Source organism: Siphateles boraxobius, unplaced genomic scaffold (genome assembly GCF_051911475.1).
Source record: "Siphateles boraxobius isolate OS27281-9 unplaced genomic scaffold, OSU_SipBor_1 256, whole genome shotgun sequence".
In the NCBI taxonomy this organism is placed as follows: domain Eukaryota; kingdom Metazoa; phylum Chordata; class Actinopteri; order Cypriniformes; family Leuciscidae; genus Siphateles; species Siphateles boraxobius.
In genome coordinates this window covers 351,359-375,000 of record NW_027508872.1, presented here as the reverse complement: position 1 = coordinate 375,000, position 23,642 = coordinate 351,359, and the positions used below count along the sequence as shown (strand labels likewise).

At 42.3% G+C, this 23,642-nt stretch overlaps 1 protein-coding gene across 1 annotated transcript in view; it reads left to right on the top strand.

Annotated features, from left to right (window-relative positions):
* tgfbr2a (transforming growth factor beta receptor 2a) overlaps positions 1-23,642 on the top strand; it is a 30,364-nt gene that overhangs the window by 4,012 nt on the left and 2,710 nt on the right. The window contains exons 3-6 of the mRNA XM_077243991.1: positions 172-377; positions 1,074-1,227; positions 6,248-6,435; positions 17,197-17,942. Coding sequence (XP_077100106.1) covers positions 172-377; positions 1,074-1,227; positions 6,248-6,435; positions 17,197-17,942 — 1,294 coding nt within the window. The remainder of the gene's footprint in view (positions 1-171; positions 378-1,073; positions 1,228-6,247; positions 6,436-17,196; positions 17,943-23,642) is intronic.

Genomic DNA, 23,642 nt, shown 5'->3' with positions numbered 1-23,642 from the left:
GTAACGCTATAAATGAAGGGTTGAGCACATTGCATGTTGGGATGTCGTGTCACACACAGAACGTTCTGCTGCAAATCTGGAACATCCGGATATCGATGCGCTCAGAAAAGCTTCACCGTGCAGAATGAGTGTGTATGATAAAGATGCATTATCCTGATCTCTGTCGTCCAGGTGGAGGGATGCTGGGATGGTTACCGTGGAGACGATGTGTCACGACCCCACGCAAGCGCTGCGCGGTGTGATGTTGCAGGATTACAGCGGCCCGGAGTGTGTGTTGAGCATCAGACAATCTCTGCGTCTCTGCGCCTGTACGGGACACGAGTGTAACGAGCGCCTGCTGCTGAACACACACACTGAGGAGAACAAGAGAGATACATGTGAGTGAGTGTGTGTGTGAGTGAGTGTGTGTGTGTGTGTGTGTGTGTGTGTGTGTGTGTGTGTGTGTGTGTGTGTGTGTGTGTGTGTGTGTGTGTGTGTGTGTGTGTGTGTGTAACGAGCGCCTGCTGCTGAACACACACACTGAGGAGGACAAGAGAGATACATGTGAGTAAGTGTGTGTGTAACGAGCACCTGCTGCTGAACACACACACTGAGGAGGACAAGATATGTGTGTATACATGTGTAGATACTTGAGGATAAGATACGTGTGTGTGTGTTTGGGTGTGTCAGTGAGTGTTAGTATTAGTGTGTGTGTGTGTGTGTGTGTGTGTGTGTGTGTGTGTGTGTGTGTGTGTGTGTGTGTGTGTGTGTGTGTGTGTGTGTGTGTGTGTGTGTGTGTGTGTGTGTGTGATGGGCAGGTTAGGGTTAGTGTAAGGAGAGAGAATATACAGTTTGTACAGTATTAAAACCATTACGACTATACGACTGTGTGTGTGTGTGTGTGTGTAAGTGTGTGTGTGTGTGTGTGTGTTTCGGAGTTAGTTGTGTGAGTGCAGACGTGATCTCCTATGCAAAAATATGCTATAATATCATCAGCACTAAATAGATATGTATTTGTGTGCATTTAGGCATTTCATTTCATCTATCTCTCTCTCTCTCTCTCTCTCTCTCTCTCTCTGTGTGTGTTTTTGCAGCGAGTTCATTAGAAAAAAACCCGTTCAAGCTCCCTCAGCTCTGTAAGTTCTGCGACATCGAATCCACGATGTGTAACGCCACCGGCGTCTGCGAATCCTCCTGCAAAGTCTCATCGATATGCGAGAAACCCGAGCAAGTGTGCGTCAGTTCCTGGTACGTCAACACTACTCTCGTGTACACACACTTCGAGATCGACTGAACCTGAGCTCAGTTTCAGACACTCTCTTCTCAATCTCTAGCGGAGACACACGTGAGATCACTGGAGTCTTGATCTCAGAGAAACATCTGAGAAGCTGGTTATTATATTTAAAGGTGCAGTGTGTAATTGTTAGTAGCATCTAGTGGTGAGGTTGCGAAATTACAACCAACAGAAGTTACGGTGGCCGTCAGGAAGTGATGTCATCGTCTGAGACAGCAGAGAGTAGCCAGTTCAGCAATGAGGTTTCTTTACAAAGATAAATTTAGAAATTAGGTTTACTTAATTATTCAGTAAAATGATATACGTATTATTGCGAATATTATTGTTACTTGTTCATCATTGTGACAGTGTTTTATTGGCTTCTTTGCATGAAGAACAAACATAGTGATGAAACGCGTTTGTCCGTTCAGGGCCACCGTAGAAACATGTCGATGTAAGGGACACGTGGTGTCCCTTACATCTAAAATGCACACCTTGATCACTCGTTGCATTAATGAAAGCAGCAGATGCTGTGTTTAACTGGTGCTCTTCAATTTCTTTTTATTTCAATGAAATGAGTGTGCTATATTTTAGTTCAATAATGTTTTTATTTAATATTTTGTATTTTTAGGGGATTTTATGGTAGGCTACTAAATTATATTTACACTGTATTCACTTTTTGAGCATATACCTGAAAATTACATTTCGTAAATCTTGAATGCTTTAAAGCAGATTTAAGTTTGATCTCTTTTCAAATACGACACACAGATTATTGCTGAAGTGAAAAAAGTTTTTGAAGTAAAAAATGTACAGAATTACGTTTATTGTTATGAAAAATGTGCAAAAATACTATTTTCAGTTTTTATATTAAATATATATTTCAAAAACATTTTACTTTAGAAAATCAAAGCCATAAATCTAAACAAGTTGTGTTCAAAATTTGAGCTTTATATCTCAAAAAATGAGCTTTCAGTCAGATAGTGTTTGGCTGCAGTACCAACAGTGTCCACTAGATGAAACTCGTGTCCCATTCATTCGGCTCATTTTTGACCGCGAGGAACACAAGTGTGACTATTTTTTTCAGAACCATTTAGCCTGTTCGAATCATGTCCATTATATATTTTGTGTGTTCACATAGCAAGTGCCAAAACCTTTACCAGGTTTCGTACCATTCCGATGAAGAAAAAAAACAAAAAAGTAAATTTATTTGGTCAAAAATGAGCGCAGAGCTCCAGAGGGTAAATATCATCGCTGTCAAGGTGTTTGTGCTTCAGTTTTGTTCCCTCTATGTGAACTCTGTGTGTTCTTCCAGTCTGAATGACCGAATGTCGGCGACGACTGTGTTCATCAGGAAATGGTTTCACTGTGATTCAGGAAATCCTGTCTGACTTCCACATAATCCCGTGGGAAATAGTTCCAGTCAAACTGAGAGTGAAACACGCAGCCAGAGCGATCGAGACGAGACAGAAAGAGTTAATGAGTGATTAACCAGTGCTAGATTGATTATTAATAGTTGATTATCAGACGCGTTTCATCTTACAAACTCACCCGGCAATACGTCTGTGGATAATTACTATTTTCTGTTTTTTTTTGTTTTTTTTTTGTTGATGATTTGATGCTCAAGAAACATTTATGATTATTATCAGTGTTGAAAACCGTTATTTACATTTTTATTTCAGGATTCTTTGATGAATAGAAAGTTCAAATGAACAGCATTTATGTGATATAAATCTTTTGTGACATAAATATCTTTACTGTCACTTTTGATCAGTTCAATGATTTTACTGAATAAAAGCATTAATTTCTTTCACACAAACAATCTTACTGACCCCAAGCCAGTGGTGTAGTCTACGTGATTCGCAGGTATACGCCGTATACCCACTAGAAAATGTCAAGGATCTCCGTATACCCACTTTAAAAACCGTGAGGATTCGTAACAACATCGTATTGTGAAAGAACTTTCATTCATAAATTCACCCCGCCGAAACGTGTGTGTTTGCGCAGCGACACGGATCCAATCGCGGAATCCAGCAACAAATGTAACTTCCTACTGTAAAGCGGAACGTCACGCAATTTGGCCATTTTTGAATGAATAAATCAAAAGTAATGATACAATGAATCAAATCTCGATATGTACTAAGTGTCTATGAATATTAAAGCTCAAAAAGACTGCTATTGAAATAAACTCTGAATGTTCTGTGTGTTTCTGTGAATGAGCGCTCAATGTGTGCTGTATTACACCAGTGCCGGCGGTATGGGGGGGCATTAGGGGGCAATGCCCCCCCAAATGTATTTTATGCCCCCCAAATTGAATTATGATAAATATTATGATATTTATGATAAATAATAAAAATATATGTCCACAAACTGCTCATTAGCTGAAAATATAATAAAGCCGACCTAAGACCACAGTGTGGCGCTGTGAGAACCCCCCCCCCCCCCCCAAATCACTTGCACGTTAATACATGAATGAAATGACTTTCAATTGGTGCGAGATTCCTGGCTGCATTCAAAACAAAGCAAACAGATGAAAACTTATAAACTGTTTTGATAAAGGTAACTACATGATGCTTTTTTAATAGTAGGTTATTGTAAACGCTTATGTTAGAGCAAAGCAGAATAAAGATGTGTAGCTTTTTTTCTCTCTTCCCCCAGTGAGATAGCAGTTAAACTACTATCCTGTCAGTGAGAGACTGTGTGCATGTTCGTTAGCTTTGTTTATAATAAAGCTGTGGTCAGAGTCGGTCTTGCAATTTTTTTTTGTATAGCCTAGGCCTATTTAACCCTTATTTAATCAAATTTATTAAGAGTTGAACGTCTTGCAACAATGTGTAATGGTTTATGTGTTTATTGTATGGGTTGCATCACTTCATGGTAATAGCTAACAGAAAAGGCAGTAGCAATAATAAATATAGGATATCTGATATCCAAAAAAAAGTCCCCATACCTCGTGCCCACCCATTGAAAATAAATGCCCCCCTGCTGAGCGCAGTCTGAAGCCGGCTCTGTATTACACACTGACGTGACACGTTTGAACTTCTTTGCAGAGCTTTTATGAGAGTCACTTCACAATAATTTTAGCATTTCATTTGATAAAACTATCGTCATTCATTCGTATCATATACACACTCACAAACTTTAAAGTCTTCATGACAACCTGTCAAAATCAAAGTTTTGTATAACTTGAAGAAAATATAACAGAAATATATTACTATTGCACAGTAGAGTATACTTCAAGTAGGCCTAATAATAATAATAATAGTTTATTAAAACACACAGAAGCTCAAATGTCTTTATTACAACCCACCAAAATAAAAGTTTGTAGAGATAAATAAAGTAACTCGAGGGAATTATGAAAGAAATTGCATAGTAAGATGTACTTTTTAAAATAATAATAATCAAATCTATTAAAACATTATTATAATTTTTTTATTATTATATAATCCAATACATACAAGTAACTGACACAACAAAAAACATAAATGTCTCATACATAAACATTAACATGTAAACATGAAAATAACATACGTAAATGTGTGTGTGTGTGTGTGTGTGTGTGTGTGTGTGTGTGTGTGTCAGTGTGTGTGTTTGTGTGTGTGTGTGTGTGTGTGTGTGTGTGTGTGTGTGTGTGTGTGTGTGTGTGTGTGTGTGTGTGTGTGTGTGTGTGTGTGTGTGTGCATGTAGGCCTATGTATGGGTGTGTAAGTGGAAATAACTTAACAGAAGACAATCTTACAGATACAACAGAGATGATGAAAATGAACTAAATAGTAATAATAATAATAATAATAATAATAATAAAAAAAGATTTAATTATTTTTTTGTTACCATATTAGCCTTAATTCTTTTTTATTTATTTATTTTATTTTTCTTCTTTTTTTAATTTTTTTAAAATTTAATTTAATTAAAACATAATTTTAAAGGAATATCAATTCCTTTTTTATTTGTGCTTATAATGTTTAAGTCTTTTAATTGTCAGCTGATAAAACCTGTGCTTCAGGGACCATATTCATATAACATCTAAGGCTAAATGTAGCTCTTTACTGGCTGAGTTTGATGGCGATTAACACTAAACAGTAGAAAATGGGCGAGGGCGGCGGGCGGGGGTTGTGGGGGGCTGGTATATCACAGTATACTTACTACAAAAAACTAGACTACACCACTGCCCCAAGCCCTTGAACATATGTGACCCTGGACCACAAAACCAGTCATACATAATGATATACGTAATATGAAAGCTGAATAAATAAGCTTTCCGTTGATGAATGGTTTGTTAGGATAGACGATATTTGGCAGAGAAATGACTATTTGAAAATCTGGAATCTGAGGGTGCAAAAAAAAGAAACATTGAGAAAATCGCCTTTAAAGTTGTGCATTTATGTTAACGATCGTGTTGCATTCACACAAAAATAAATGTTTGATATATTTACGGTTGGATATTTACAAAATATCTTCATGGAACATGATCTTTACTTAATATCCTAATGATTTTTGGCATAAAAGAAAAATCGATAATTTTGACCCAGCAATGTATTGTTGGCTATTGCCACAAATATAACTGTGCGACTTGTAACTGGTTTTGTGATCCAGGCTCACAGATATAGTATATGTTTGACTGACATGGTGGATTTTTAAACAAACACACTTCTGGTAATCGTCCACATGTATCATCTCAAAATGAGTAAACAAAAGCTGCAGTCTGTAAGAATGACTAGTGGTGGAGATAGGTACTGCAGTCCAAATCAATGCAAATTGTCAGCGTGCAATATCACAGACCAAGACAAAAACAACATCCCAGCCTGGAAACACATTTCAGAGTAAAAAAACTCTCCGTAGAAGTGTTTTTCAGAGAAACGAAAATGTGAACTTCGCATGTTTCCTGAATATATGCAAACATATTATGGTATTTTTCTGCTTTAGAGGAGTGAAAAAGTGACAGACAGCACCTTTAATATTAAAGTATGGTCTCCTGATCTCAGATGTTGATGTGTTTCAGGAGGAGAAGCGAAGGGAGCGCGTTCATCGAGACGGTGTGTCACGACCCAGCGCTGGCGTTTCGTGGTCAGTTCCTGAAGGACTTCAACAGCAGCGTCTGTGTGATGAAGCGAGTAAAGGGGGCAGAGGATGAGTTCATCTGCTCCTGTAATAAAGAAGAGTGTAACGACCAGCTCTACTTTACTGACGGTCAGTTTCACAGGCTCTTACACACTCTCGAGTCAAGTCTTTATTTATATAGCTCTGTTTACAATACAGAGTGTTTCAAAGCAGCTTTAGAGATTAGTTATAGAGATAACAGGAAAATAATGCAACACAGTTTGTGTCTAGAAGAAAATAGCGTCACATTCCATCAGTGATGGTTAATTTTTGTTGTAAAAAAGTTATTAATTTAGTTCATTTATATATATATATATATATATATATATATATATATATATATATATATATATATATATAGCCGCTCTGGAGAAAACAGTGATGTCATCGTCCAGTTCAGTTCTCATATAATGGTGTCAGGAGATCGTCCCGGCTTACGTATGTAACCCTAGTTCCCTGAAGGAACGAGACGCTGCGTGAAACGCTGCGGGAACGCCTCTTGCGTTGTGCGTCATTAAGCACGTATGGAATCAGCCCAATGGCGAGACGGAACGTCACGAGTGACGTCATCGACCAGGAAACTATAAAGCACACCCCTGAACACAATGGCGACAGCTTCTGGAAAAAGTCTGAAGCAAGTCGATCAAGGGAATGCCGGGAGTATGGCAACGACACGCAGCGTCTCGTTTCTTTCAGGGAACTAGGGTTACATACCTAACTCGGGACGTTCCCTTTCAGGAACGTCGAGCTGCGTGAAACGCTGCGGGAACGCTAATACCCACGTCGCCATAAGAGCAAGTGACCGACTGTGTGAATCAAAGATTAAATTCAGCCGAAAGCACCTGCGCCCCAGGGGTGGAGCTGAGGTCTAGGTCATAGAACCTGACGAAAGTATGCGGTGAGGACCAGCCTGCCGCATCACAAACGTCTTGGAGGGAGACTCCTGACAATAAGACTTTGGAAGCCGCCATACTCCTGGTAGAGTGAGCTCGGACAGCCAAAGGTGAAGGCTGACCAACCGACTCATAGGCAAGTGAGATGGCCTCAACCACCCACTTGCTCATCCTCTGCTTAGACACTGGGGACCCCTTCTTAGGTGGTCCAAAACAAACGAACAGCTGTTCTGATTTTCTCCACAGGGCAGCTCTGTGGACGTAAGCATCTAAAGCCCGAACAGGGCAGAGCAGATTAAGTTTTTCCTGATCAGATGATGTAAAAGGAGGAGGACAGAAGGCCTGCAGAACTATAGGTCTGCCCACATTGGTAGGAACCTTAGGGACATAACCTGGCCTGGGGTGGAGAAAAGCCTTCACCATCCCAGGTGAAAACTCCAAACACGAAGGAGCAACCGAGAGAGCCTGAATATCTCCGATTCTCTTAAGAGAAGAAATGGCAAGGAGAAAAATAGTCTTCAAAGTAATAAACTTATCAGCAACTTCTTCAATAGGCTCAAAGGGAGCTAGGGAAAGACCTTCTAGGGCGATAGCTAAGTCCCATGCTGGCACCCTCGTGCGGACTACAGGCCTCAGCCTCAAAGTACCACGAAGAAAGCGAGTTATAAATGGGTGTCTCCCCAGAGAGACTCCACTGAAAGGGACATGGTAAGCAGCAAGTGCCGCCACATACACCTTTAGTGTGGAGGGGGATAGCCCTGAGGAGAAACGCTCCTGCAGGAACTCCAGCACTGCACCCACTGGGCAGTTAACTGGGTCCAACAGGTGTTCTCCACACCAAGAAGTGAAGAGCCTCCACTTCAAGGCATATAACCTCCTCGTGGAAGGAGCTCTGGAATGAAGGATGGTCTCAACAACCTCGTTTGAGAGACCAGCCCCTACGAGCTGGGCCCCCTCAGAGGCCAAGCCCATAGCTTCCACAACTCTGGGCGGGGGTGAAGTATCAACCTGCTCGCTGAGAAGGTCCCTCCTGATGGGAATCTCCAGAGGAGAGCCGTCTAGAAGAGACACTAGGTCCGTGAACCATACTCGGGCCGGCCAAAACGGGGCTACCAATAATAGACTGACCCCGTCCCGGCGAACCCTCTCCAGAACTCCTGGGAGCAGAGCAATCGGGGGAAAGGCGTACAGGCGTGACCTCGGCCACGCCTGCACCATAGCGTCCAACCCCAGCGGGGCTGGATGACTGAGAGAAAACCACAGTGGACAGTGTGATGTCTCCCTGGACGCAAATAGGTCTACCTCGGCACGACCGTACTGCATCCAAAGGAGCTCCACCACCTCGGGGTGGAGTCTCCACTCCCCGGGCCTCCGCCCCTGCCTCGACAGGATGTCCGCTCCCCGATTTAAATACCCCGGGAGATAAATCGCCCTCAATGAGAGAAGCTTCCCCTGGGACCATAGAAGGATCCGGCGAGCCAGATTGTATAACGGGTGAGAGTGCAGACCCCCCTGATGGTTTATGTAAGAGACCACCGATGTGTTGTCGGACCGGACAAGAACATGATGACCTCTCAGGTCTGGCAGGAAGTGCTTCAGAGCCTGAAACACTGCCAACATCTCTAGACAATCTATATGCCAAAATCGATGATGGTCCTGCCACAGACCCTGTGCTGGGCGACCACTCATGATCGCCCCCCAGCCTGTGAGGGAAGCATCTGTCATTAGCGTTACACGACGACAAAGAGCTCCCAACACAGGTCCCTGGGACAGAAACCAAGGATCCCTCCACATGACCAGAGCACGGAGACAACTCCGTGTAACTTTGATCACGCGGAGGGGGTTTCCCCTCGGGGAGAACCCCTTGGTCCTGAGCCACATCTGTAATGATGTCATGTACAGCAGGCCGCAGGGTATAACACTGGACGCTGCTGCCATCAGACCCAGCAGTCTCTGGAACTGCTTTACAGTGAGCAACTGGCCTAGCTTCACTCTTTTTACAGCTGAGAGAATCGAAGCGATGCGGGCAGGCGACAGGCGAGTCCGCATTGCCACAGAATCCCATAGTACCCCCAGAAAGGATGTTATCTGTGATGGAGATAGAACACTCTTTTTGGCATTCAGCCTCAACCCCAATTTTTTGATGTGTGCGAGGACGACATCTCGATGCCGAGCCGCTTGCTGCTGCGATTGAGCGAGAATCAACCAATCGTCTATGTAATTCAGTATCCGAATGCCCTGGAGACGCAGCGGGACTAGCGCTGCATCCATGCACTTCGTGAACGTGCGGGTAGATAAAGCTAGGCCAAACGGAAGAACACGATATTGGTACGCTTCGCCCCCGAAAGCGAACCTCAGGAACTTCCTGTGTTGCGGAAGGATGGAGATGTGGAAGTATGCGTCCTTCAGATCTATCGTGACAAACCAGTCCTCAGACCTGATTTGTGACACGATTTGCTTTAGCGTAGGCATCTTGAATTTGAGCTTGGCTACAGCACGATTTAATAGGCGCAGATCTAAAATTCGACGCAACCCCCCATCCTTCTTTGGAACGATGAAATATCGGCTGTAATAACCTGACTCCTCGCTGGGAGGAGGAACCCGTTCTATAGCCTCTTTTTGAAGGAGCGTTTTCACCTCTTGTTCCATTACCAGAGCCTGCTCGGGGCCCACCACGGTGGGCAGGACCCCGTTGAATCGAGGAGGAGGAGATCTGAACTGAATGGCATAACCCCTTTCTATCGAATGCAGAACCCACTGAGATATTTTTGGAAGACTTTTCCACTCTGCCAGAAAATCTACTAAGGGTACCAGCCTCTCGAGGCTGGCCTCTGGAATATTTTGAGCAGCAGACACAGCGCCCTGTAACGGCGCACCGGCAGGGGACGACTGGTCTGACTGCTCTAAACCCCTCCTCAGAGGGGGCGAGCGTCCCTCGGGAAAGCGCTCGCTGGGCCCGTCTGCGCCCTTACACGAAGGCGGGGTTGGCAGAAGGGACCCCTGAGGGCACCGTGAGAGCTCGGGCATCGTCTGAAGCGGTGAACACCTCCCTCTCACGGTGGGGACCACCCTCAGCATCCTGACACCAGTGGCGTCAGGACTTCTTAGACGAAGCCTTCCTAGCCATAATGACTGTCCTCAGATCAGTCTTACCACTAGAAGGCTTCGCCTGAGACTGTCGCGTCTGTTCCCACTGTTTAGAAGGGGGGCCACGAGACGCGACACTCTGCCTTTGTTGCGCCCTATGTGAGGAGCTAGTCGACGGCTTGGTCTGCACTCGCCCAGCAGACCCTGGGACATGAACTTTAAGAGGGAGGAATTTTTGAAAAGCTGCAGCTTGTTTCTTTTCTTCCTGAAATTTATCTATGACCGTGTTTACCGCGTCACCGAATAAACCAGATGGAGAAAGTGGAGCATCCAAAAGAAAATCTTTCTCTTTATCCTTCATATCAGACAGATTAAGCCACAAGTGTCTCTCTGCGGCCACCAGGGCTGCCATAGAACGGCCCATTAGTTTAGCCGATTCCCTGGGGGCACGCAGAGATAAATCTGCAGCCTGACGCAGTTCTCGAACCACGTAAGTACTGACCTCCTCACTCTCACTCATATCTTTTAAAAGATCGGCTTGGTATGCCTGCAATATTGACATCGTGTGCAGACACGCCGAAGCCTGACCAGCCGCCGAATAAGCCTTACCCACCAGAGCCGAAGTATTTCTGAGAGGCTTGGTGGGTAAAGCTGGTTTCTTAAGAGACGAGGAAGACTCAGCAGAAAGATGGCTAGCTAGAGTCTCCTCTGCCTTGGGCATCGCCCCATAACCATATAACTTAGCTCCCGATATATTAGAATATGTGGAAGTCTGGGGGCTAAACACACGATAAGAGGCGGGTCTCTTCCATGACCTCGACACCTCGGTGTGGAGATCGGGAAGAAACGGAAGGCACCGCCGTGGAGGCTGAAAGCGGGAAGGCAAAAATCGTTCGTCAAGCTTGCTTTTAGAAACATATTCCTGCCTAACGGCTGGCCACTCAATGCTTAGTTTTGATACAGCACGAGTGAGCACCTCCATAATCTCCTCATGTTCAGGGGAATGAGGTGACGAGTCCTCAACATCCCCTGTCTCAATACTGACAACAACCAGCTCCTCAGAACTGGATAGCTGCAGTATTGGTGCCTCAGCCTGGGGGGAAGAAACCGCAATGCGTGCTTCCACACCCGGAACTGAGGCACTGGAACTGGCAATTAAAGGCTGAGATAAGGCAGAGCCCGTCTCAAACCCCGCTGACAGATCCATTTGCGATCCCCACGACAGGCGCCGCCGCTCTGCCTCGACAGAAGCGGGACCCGAGCCGTGGGGAGCGCGAACCGAACTACTCTCCTCGAAGAGTGATCGGCGGGAGCGGAGCGTTCTTAATGGAAAACGCTCGCAATGCTCACAATCAGCCCCCTCGAGAGCTGACTGGGCATGCTGCACTCCCAAACAAACAACACAGAGATCGTGTGTATCCCCACCCGTGAGAAAACGAGTACAGGGGGGAACACACTTTCTATATTGCTGCTCGCTCGTCATACTGATATATGTGAATATATATATATAGTTTTTTAAGTGAAAAACTCCTGCCTAGCAATCACTAAGAACAGACAAAAACACAGGGACAGATTCACACACAGAGCGCTTGCTGAAGACAACAGAAGCTGTCGCCATTGTGTTCAGGGGTGTGCTTTATAGTTTCCTGGTCGATGACGTCACTCGTGACGTTCCGTCTCGCCATTGGGCTGATTCCATACGTGCTTCATGACGCAAAACGCAAGAGGCATTCCCGCAGCGTTTCACGCACCTCGACGTTCCTGAAAGGGAACAATAATATTGTTGAATACTAAATTCAATATTCTAAGCAAGCCAAAAGTGACAGTGGCAATGAACCAAAACTCCATCAGTCATCGCGTTTCCATTACAGATTTGCGCAAAACATTTGCGATTTTTTTCTAAATTTCGACAAAAAACGAATGCGAAATGACGGTGTTTCCATTAACCGATGTTATGCGACTAAAACGTAATTTTTTCCTCTCGTGAGTCATATCTTAGCCACTGCACTGGCCATTATTAATAATCAAAGGAGAGGTATGTGTGTTATCCAGGCATTAATGGTAAGGAAAACCCCTTATACTGTGAGTGGCACATATGAGGAGTTTTTGGGTCTTTCTCCTCATTTCTGCTTCGAGGTCTTGATTGTGGCATTTCTTTGTGGTTTAGAATCCAGTATTCCTGTAATTCTTTTGTCTTTTATGAATTTAATAAAGAAATCTCTCGTATTCTGTCCAAACACACCGCGTCATCTACGTCAGGTGAGCTGTAAATGCACAAACACTGTTTCTGTTGCAGTTTTGAGAAATATTTCTTTCTTTTTGCGATAAATTTGAGTTTTTGCGAAATTGACGTGTTTCCATTGGGCGTATTTTCAATTCACAATTTCAATTTGCGCAATTTGAAGTGTAATGGAAACGTGGCTAGTGACAGAATGGAGAAAAAAGCCCGTGACAAACTCAAGGCTCTGTGAGGAACCAGAAATGGTTCTTCTATTGCATTGCTGTGAAAAACCCTTGAGGGTTAAGAGTGAATCTGAAAGATGCTGATGAATGAAAGCCAGGGCTGGACTGGTAATCTGGCATACCGGGCAAATGCCCGGTGGGCCGACGTGCTTTTTGGGCCGATACATCTCATATTTTTATTTATTTTTTACGGCCCATAAAACTCGTACATCGGCAGCCCATTCGTTTTGTTTTGTTTAATTGACGGCGCTGGGTTAGTGGGTTAATTCATATTTTTTTGCAATGACAGACCGGCCCATGAAACACGTAGATCAGCGGCCCATTGGTTGTTTTCTTGATTGACACTGGGCTGGCCCAATCACATCTTGAAACACCTCCCCATTTTTGTTTTGAGTGAGCGTGCAGTGTCAAGTGTACTGTGTATCTGTCTATAGTCTGAGAGATGGAGAAGAAACGCAAGGAATGTGCAGAGAAATAGCGTGAAGAATAGATATAGGCCCTTCAAGCAGACGCTGTAAAATGTGTCAAAGTATATGTGTTTTCTGCAGCAGCAGGACCTTCATCAGCTCCAGTGGCTGATGAGGAGGATAGTGAGGAGGATCAGGAGAGAGATGAGAAAGTGTAGAGTCTGTAGTAAGCAGAACTACTTTTTAAAACACTTTGGCTATGAGTGTAGGAACCCATTACCTAGTTACGCATTATTTCCACATCTGCATTGTTGACGATTACAGCAATTTACTAGAAGTTTAATGAGTCGCGATTGTATGTTTTCCACCAAAATAAAAGCTTGATGCAGTTTCCGTCAAAATAAAAGATCATGTGCTTATCTCTTTCAAGTTTATAAATTAGTACAAAACTAATTATGAAAGTTTTCTTTATTTTTCAGTGCAATGCGTGTTTTACAATATATGGCTATTAGGCTACTGTCTTGAGATTAATTATAACTATTATTATGTAGTAGTGTAATATAGTAAATATAGTTTTATACTAAAAGAGTTTTTTTTCTGTGTTTAATTTGCACACTAAAAATGGGTTGGAGCTTTTAATTTTTAACATTCAAAGTGCACCAGATTGATGAATTCAACATTAAAATGCACACAATTTTCTTAGGGGGGGCATGCCCCCAAACCCCCCTAGAGCGACAGAGGTCCCCCCACCACAGTTTTACCAAAGATCCTGTGGGAAACACTGGTATTGCTATCAATGCTATGCCAGTGCAGCTTATAGCTTGTTTTTTGATGCATCGCTGCGGAGTATAGTTCAATTGTATTAATAAATTACAATTTTGTACTTATTTCATCTGTTAACTCTCACTCGTTCCTACTCACTCATTACATGCCATTAGTGGTTTTAATGAATAGTAGTTGAACATTATTCCAGGGGTGTCAAAGATGGGTGGTGTTTATGATCATATGTAGTGGGCCAGTCTGTGCCAAAATGCCAGGGCCGATTTTCTGTCCCAGTCCAGCCCTGATGAGAGCTTCAAAGGTTTGGGCTCGGTAAGACTTTTTTGTTTATTAAGGACGCATTAAATGAATTTTCAGCATTTACAAGATTAAACAAGGAACGAGATCCTTTAACTCATCAAAGATGCATTAATCTGATCAAAAAGTGCCAGTAAAGACATTTATAATGTTACAAAAGATTCTATTTCAAATAAATGCTGTTCTTTTGAACTTTCATTAAAGAATCCTGGAAATAAAATGTATCAGTTTCCACAAAAATATGAAACTTTTCAACATTGATAATAATCATAAATGTTTCTTGAGCATCAAATCATCATATTATACTTTTTTTCTGAAGGATCATGTGACACCTAAGACTGGAGTAATTATGATGAAAATTCAGCTTTGATCACAGGAATAAATGACACTTTATTATATATTCACATAGAAAACAGCTGTTTTACATTAGAATAATATCTCATAATTGTACTGTATTTTTGATCAAAGTAAAAAAGACTTTCAGAAACATTATGATCACACACTCTTTTGACCAGGATATCAATCGCTATGTTTCCATCCAAAGTTGTGATTTAACTTCTGCGTAAAATTGGAGTGTTGAATAAAAATTTGTGAAAAAAGCCGCTTTTCCTTCCCATGTGTTCAAGAAAACAAAATCACTTCCTGGGAAACTGGCGCAAAATATCAGTAATAAAAGTGTAAGTTTCTTCAATGTGGCTGTTTTTCCCTCCATCATAAATGAGTGTGTCTCAGAGCGTCAGACGAAACTCAATAACGTGATCTCTTGTGTTCGGGAACACACTCGTGAGAGGCGCTTCTGGAGGAAATAAACCAGTTTTTCAGAACCACCAAACCAACATTTGAAATGCTGCGATGTCATTGGTCCGCTGGTTTCTCCAGTTATCCAATCACATGACTCGCATGAGTTTTGTTGCACACTGATAGTTTATGCGCATATCTTATCAGATCAAATATTTATCCAACTATTTTGAGTCGGTGCATACTTTTTTTGTATGTGCATTTTCAGAATTAATGCACATCTTGGCGTGATATCCCAAAATATGCATAAAAATATGTGGATTAAAACAGCTTCCAGTGGACAGTTCTTGATCAGGATAAGTAGAGTTGTTCTCAGCTCATACACAGTCACAAGGTTAAGACACTTTCTTGATGATCTTCAGTGTTTGTCAGACTGATGTAATGACTGTCTGTGGATCTGAATCTTCAGACGTGTGGTTTCCTCCTGTCTGTGTGTAAAGATCATCTCAATGTTTTTATAGCCGCATGTTATTTGTGTGTTTGTCTGCGCACACGTGCGGTTGTGTTGTGCTGCACATCACTCTGTTTACTGTAACAAGGGGATTTTACAGAAAGAAAAGCATCACTCACAATGTTTTCTTTTTCTTTCTTTTTTCAGAAATGTCTAGAATCTAGATTTAGATTTGTTAAACAGGAAGCCGCATCATGTGACTCTGTGTGGAAACTTTTGGTGCAGAAAATATCTGAGATCAAATCGTCTGTCCATCCAAATGTTTGTTTTCCAGTACAAATATATAAACATCCTTGAATCAAGATACTTTTGAGATGCAAAAGGACATTACGTTTGTTTTCTGATAAACTGATAAGAATGAAGTGAGTTTGTGACTGAAACAAATGTCTGCCAATGGAGTCGGAAAATAATCTTGCTCTCCCTTTGAATTAAGTTTATTTTTCTGACTTTACTTTTCAAAAACACTAATAATAAATAAACTAAAACTTAATAAAAACTATACAGGCAGGTATATTTAAAAATATATAAAAAATTACAAAATCAAATCAAAATTGCTAAACCTTTCCATTTAAAATGAAAACAGTAGATGTAAAAATAAAATCTAATTCAAAATATTAACAAAAACTATAATAGTATCTCAATGATTCTAAAATAACTCTTATCAAATTGGAAATGGTGATTTCAGCAGCTTGCTTGAATATTCACAGCCTCGTTTTCATTAATGACACATTAAATATAGAGCCTTCCCATCTACATAATTACAGATTTGGTGAATTGTTAAATGACAGAAATATTGTTGATGGAATTTTTCTCTCTAAAATATATTATATAAATGTATGTATTGAAAATAAAATGATAAAAGTTGTGATGTATAAAATATATATATATATATATATATATATATATATATATATATATATATATATATATATATATATATATATATATATATATATATATATATATATATATATATTTCATTTGAAAGAATTGAGAATAATATATTAATAATATAATTATATAATAATATAATTGACAATAATATATTATTGTACATAATAAAATATAAATATAAAACAATATATAAATATAAAAAATATTAATTTTAAATAATTTCAATTTTTTTTAATTATATAATTTAAATGTGACATTTTTTAATAGATAATTTTAAAAATAGTTATCTCTCTTAATAAATAAATAAAATAAAAAATGACACATATAGTGCCTACCCATATCCATAATTACAGATTAAATGAATTGTTTAATGACAGAAATATTGGTAATGTAATTTTCTCCTTTAAAATATTATATAAATGTTTCCATTTAATTGCATTTAATTTTTATGAAAAGTATTTTTATATATAACCTATATATATATTACTTCTATATGTGTATACATACAGTATATATATATATATATATATATATATATATATATTACATTTTGAATTATATAATTATTGTATACAATATTTATTAAATATGTATTAATTGTTAAATATTTCTATTTATTAAAAATGTTAGATTAATTCTATATATTTAAATATATATAATTCAAATGGGGGCAAACTTTTTTTAACAGATCATTTTGAATATTTCTTTTTCTCTTAAATAAAAAAAGCAACAAAAAACCCTCGTAAAAAAGTTCAATTGGTAATTGTGTTGTTGTCCTCAGGCACGGTTCCAGTTTCTCCCAGGTGTGATGAGACGAAGCTCCCGCCGCTGCTGCTGGTCTGTGTGGTTCCCTCAGTGGTCCTGCTGGTCTCGCTGGTGTCGCTGCTCTACTTCTACTGGGTGTGTCGACAGCAGAAGCTCAAAGCGCCCGCGACCACAGACAGCGAATCCCGCACCATCATCATCATGGATGACGACAACAGCCTGAACCACAACCTGGAGCTCCTTCCCATCCAGCTGGACTCATCCGTCGGGAAAGGCCGGTTCGCAGAGGTCTTCAGAGCCAGACTCAAACACGCTAGTCAATCCTTTCAAACGGTGGCCGTGAAAATATTCTCGTATGACGAATACGCCTCGTGGAAAACCGAATGGGAGATTTACTCCGACGCTGAGCTTCGGCACGAGAACGTCCTGCAGTTTCTGACCGCAGAGGACCGGAAAGCGTCGCGACAGTATTGGCTGATAACGGCCTATCAGGAGCGAGGAAACCTGCAGGAGTTTCTGTCGCAGCACGTGATTGGCTGGGACGATCTGTGCCGATTGGCCGGCTCGCTGGCGAGGGGCGTGGCTCATCTTCACTCCGATCGAACGCTGTGTGGACGAGCTAAAGTGGCCGTCGTTCACCGAGACCTGAAGAGCGCAAACGTGCTGGTGAAGTCAGACCTCACGTGTTGTCTGTGTGACTTCGGCCTCAGTCTGAGACTCGATAACTACACGTCTCCTGAGGAACTGGCCAACAGCGGACAGGTGAGCGTTCACATGCCGTCAGGGCAGGTAGAAGCAATGTTTTTGAGCTCTTCACTTCTCACTCTTGCTCGCTCACTCACTCGCACACACACACACACACACACACACACACACACACACACACACACTCACTCTTGCTCACTCACTCACTCGCACACACTCACTCTTGCTCACTCACTCACTCGCACACACACACTCTCACTCTTGCTCACTTACTCACACACACACACACACTCACTCTCACTCACACACTCACTCTCGCTCACTCACTCGCACACACACTCACTCTCGCTCGCTCACTCACTCTTGCTCGCTCCCACACACACACTTACTAACTTACTCTCGCTCGCTCACACACTCACTCTCGCTCGCTCACTCACTCGCACACACACTCGCTCGCTCAATCACTCTCACTCACTCACACACTCACTCTCACTCACTAACTCGCTCACTCACTCTCACTCACTTGCACAAACACACTCACTCTTACTCACTCGCACGCACACACACACACTTATTCTCGCTCACTAACTCTCACACACATACTCACTCTCACTCACTAACTTGTACAAACACACATGCCCTCTCACTCACTCGCACACACACACACACACACACACACACACTTACTCTCGCTCACTCACTCACTCGCACACGCACTCTCACTCACTAACTTGCACACACACACTCACTCTTGCTCACTCACTCACTCGCGCACACACACACACACACACACTCACTCGCACACACACACACACTCACTCACTCTTGCTCACTCACTCACTCACTCGCACACACACTCTCACTCACTAACTTGCACACACACACTCACACTTGCTCACTCACTCACTCGCACACACACACACACTCACTCTTACTCACTCACTCGCACACACTTACTCTTGCTCACTCACTCACTCACTCGCACACACACACACACTTATTCTCGCTCACTAACTCGCACACGCATACTCACTCTCACTCACTAACTTGCACAAACGCACTCACTCTTACTCACTCGCACACACACACACTTACTCTCGCTCACTCACTCACTCGCACACACACACACACACTCACTCTTGCTCACTCACTCACTCACTCGCGCACACACACACACACACACTTATTCTCGCTCACTAACTCGCACACGCATACTCACTCTCACTCACGAACTTGCACAAACGCACTCACTCTTACTCACTCGCACACACACACACTTACTCTCGCTCACTCACTCGCACACACACTCACTCTCGCTCGCTCACTCACTCACTCACTCACTCACTCACTCGCACACACACACACACACACACACACACACACACACACACACACACACACACACACACACACACACACACACACACTCACTCACTCACTTACTCTTGAAGGAACCTGTTGTGGAGGACCAAAAAAAAATTTAAACATGCTAGTCTTTTTATGGTGATGTCGTGAAGCATCGCAGACGTGACGTCAGTTGTCGTTTACGAATCCCCACGACACCTTACGTCAAACGGATCGTGCCAAAATCGGGCTAAAATTGTGTAATCTGAACCAGGCATTAGGTGGTACTTTAGGTATATAACACAAAAAAACAGTCTTTGGGAGGCAATACAAACTGAAGTGCTCTGATTAAATATCAGATAAGAGAGATGCATCTAGGAGGCTTCAATCCACAAAAAAGGAACAAAAACTTAGTCAGGCAGGAATATCTCAAACCACAAATCTTTGAGAATGACAACGCTCTTGCAAACATCAGGACTAAACAATATTAAAGGGCACTGAGGCCTTAAATATTTAAATATGGCTGACAATTAAGAGTAATTCACACAGGTGAGAGTTTTACAAGTACAACCGTTTAATAAAGTCGAGTAATCTGAGGCTGAAATGACGCCATCTAGTGGTGAAATCAAGGACATTCAGGCAAAATATTACAATTACAAAAGTATATACTTAATGTGTGTATATGACTTTATATATATTAGATAATGTATTATTTATATATAATCAAATATGAATTAGAACTATATATATAATTGTATAAGATTAATTTATAATTTTAATACATTTTAAATAGTATTTTAAAGTCATATTTATTTTAAATGTATAATTTGAATAATTTAAAATGGTTAAAAATGTTAAATTATTACTTATATATAATAAAATATGAATTAAAACTTTATTTTTTTTAGGATAATATACATTTTTATCCATTTTAAATGTTCAAATTATATATATATATATATATATATATATATATATATATTTATATATATATATATATATATATATATATATATATATATAAAATGCATTAATCATAAAATATAAATTACTAAGTAATTGATCAATTTAAATTACAGTTATTACACATACTCATATATAGCAATAATTTTACAATTTTATTTGCTTTAAATACAATAAACCGTTATGTTTACAGTTGGTTTTCAGAGAATTCTTGAGCTTGAAGTGCTCAGTGTACATGTAAAAAATAATGAAATAATGTTAAAGACTGTAAGAGAAACTGACACTGTTTTACCCACATGCTCAAAAATGATGTTGATGATTATTGTGTCAGAAAGATCAAAGCATTATATTAAAAGAGGAAATGACACGGTGCAACATTGAACTGAAAGTGCATGACTGAGACAAATCCTGTTTTTCTTTCATTTAGAAAAAAAATGAATGTGAATGTATTTCATTATAAACAATAATTATGTTTTTTTATTCTATGTAACCAGTTAAAATATAACAATGGTATTTTGCTGGAAAGGAAACATTTCAAAATGAAAGTCTCTAATATGTTTTATATTAAAATGAATTTAGCTTAAAAAAAGTTAAATTGATCAGTAATACGACATAAGTTCAGTATAAGTTTATTATGCGAGTGGAAGCTGCGTTCCTCAAGCTGGTGTGTGTTCCTCAAGCTGGTGTGTGTGTTCCTCAAGCTGGTGTGTGTTCCTCAAGCTGGTGTGTGTGTTCCTCAAGCTGGTGTGTGTTCCTCAAGCTGGTGTGTGTTCCTCAAGCTGGTGTGTGTTCCTCAAGCTGGTGTGTGTTCCTCAAGCTGGTGTGTGTGTTCCTCAAGCTGGTGTGTGTTCCTCAAGCTGGTGTGTGTTCCTCAAGCTGGTGTGTGTTCCTCAAGCTGGTGTGTGTTCCTCAAGCTGGTGTGTGTGTTCCTCAAGCTGGTGTGTGTTCCTCAAGCTGGTGTGTGTGTTCCTCAAGCTGGTGTGTGTGTTCCTCAAGCTGGTGTGTGTTCCTCAAGCTGGTGTGTGTGTTCCTCAAGCTGGTGTGTGTTCCTCAAGCTGGTGTGTGTTCCTCAAGCTGGTGTGTGTTCCTCAAGCTGGTGTGTGTGTTCCTCAAGCTGGTGTGTGTGTTCCTCAAGCTGGTGTGTGTTCCTCAAGCTGGTGTGTGTTCCTCAAGCTGGTGTGTGTGTTCCTCAAGCTGGTGTGTGTTCCTCAAGCTGGTGTGTGTTCCTCAAGCTGGTGTGTGTTCCTCAAGCTGGTGTGTGTGTTCCTCAAGCTGGTGTGTGTGTTCCTCAAGCTGGTGTGTGTTCCTCAAGCTGGTGTGTGTTCCTCAAGCTGGTGTGTGTGTTCCTCAAGCTGGTGTGTGTGTTCCTCAAGCTGGTGTGTGTGTTCCTCAAGCTGGTGTGTGTGTTCCTCAAGCTGGTGTGTGTTCCTCAAGCTGGTGTGTGTGTTCCTCAAGCTGGTGTGTGTTCCTCAAGCTGGTGTGTGTTCCTCAAGCTGGTGTGTGTTCCTCAAGCTGGTGTGTGTTCCTCAAGCTGGTGTGTGTGTTCCTCAAGCTGGTGTGTGTGTTCCTCAAGCTGGTGTGTGTTCCTCAAGCTGGTGTGTGTTCCTCAAGCTGGTGTGTGTGTTCCTCAAGCTGGTGTGTGTTCCTCAAGCTGGTGTGTGTTCCTCAAGCTGGTGTGTGTTCCTCAAGCTGGTGTGTGTGTTCCTCAAGCTGGTGTGTGTGTTCCTCAAGCTGGTGTGTGTTCCTCAAGCTGGTGTGTGTTCCTCAAGCTGGTGTGTGTGTTCCTCAAGCTGGTGTGTGTGTTCCTCAAGCTGGTGTGTGTGTTCCTCAAGCTGGTGTGTGTGTTCCTCAAGCTGGTGTGTGTGTTCCTCAAGCTGGTGTGTGTGTTCCTCAAGCTGGTGTGTGTTCCTCAAGCTGGTGTGTGTTCCTCAAGCTGGTGTGTGTGTTCCTCAAGCTGGTGTGTGTGTTCCTCAAGCTGGTGTGTGTGTTCCTCAAGCTGGTGTGTGTTCCTCAAGCTGGTGTGTGTTCCTCAAGCTGGTGTGTGTTCCTCAAGCTGGTGTTGGTTCCTCAAGCTGGTGTGTGTGTTTCTCAAGCTGGTATGTGTTCCTCAAGCTGGTGTGTGTTCCTCAAGCTGGTCTGTGTTCCTCAAGCTGGTGTGTGTGTTCCTCAAGCTGGTGTGTGTGTTCCTCAAGCTGGTGTGTGTTCCTCAAGCTGGTGTGTGTTCCTCAAGCTGGTGTGTGTTCCTCAAGCTGGTGTGTGTTCCTCAAGCTGGTGTGTGTTCCTCAAGCTGGTGTGTGTTCCTCAAGCTGGTGTGTGTTCCTCAAGCTGGTGTGTGTGTTTCTCAAGCTGGTGTGTGTTCCTCAAGCTGGTGTGTGTTCCTCAAGCTGGTGTGTGTTCCTCAAGCTGGTGTGTGTTCCTCAAGCTGGTGTGTGTGTTCCTCAAGCTGGTGTGTGTTCCTCAAGCTGGTGTGTGTTCCTCAAGCTGGTGTGTGTGTTCCTCAAGCTGGTGTGTGTGTTCCTCAAGCTGGTGTGTGTTCCTCAAGCTGGTGTGTGTTCCTCAAGCTGGTGTGTGTGTTCCTCAAGCTGGTGTGTGTGTTCCTCAAGCTGGTGTGTGTGTTCCTCAAGCTGGTGTGTGTGTTCCTCAAGCTGGTGTGTGTTCCTCAAGCTGGTGTGTGTTCCTCAAGCTGGTGTGTGTTCCTCAAGCTGGTGTGTGTGTTTCTCAAGCTGGTATGTGTTCCTCAAGCTGGTGTGTGTTCCTCAAGCTGGTCTGTGTTCCTCAAGCTGGTGTGTGTGTTCCTCAAGCTGGTGTGTGTTCCTCAAGCTGGTGTGTGTTCCTCAAGCTGGTGTGTGTTCCTCAAGCTGGTGTGTGTTCCTCAAGCTGGTGTGTGTTCCTCAAGCTGGTGTGTGTTCCTCAAGCTGGTGTGTGTTCCTCAAGCTGGTGTGTGTGTTTCTCAAGCTGGTGTGTGTTCCTCAAGCTGGTGTGTGTTCCTCAAGCTGGTGTGTGTTCCTCAAGCTGGTGTGTGTTCCTCAAGCTGGTGTGTGTTCCCTCAAGCTGGTGTGTGTTCCTCAAGCTGGTGTGTGTTCCTCAAGCTGGTGTGTGTTCCTCAAGCTGGTGTGTGTTCCTCAAGCTGGTGTGTGTTCCTAAAGCTGGTGTGTGTTCCTCAAGCTGGTGTGTGTTCCTAAAGCTGGTGTGTGTGTTCCTCAAGCTGGTGTGTGTTCCTAAAGCTGGTGTGTGTTCCTCAAGCTGGTGTGTGTTCCTAAAGCTGGTGTGTGTTCCTCAAGCTGGTGTGTGTTCCTAAAGCTGGTGTGTGTGTTCCTCAAGCTGGTGTGTGTTCCTAAAGCTGGTGTGTGTTCCTCAAGCTGGTGTGTGTTCCTCAAGCTGGTGTGTGTTCCTCAAGCTGGTGTGTGTTCCTCAAGCTGGTGTGTGTTCCTAAAGCTGGTGTGTGTTCCT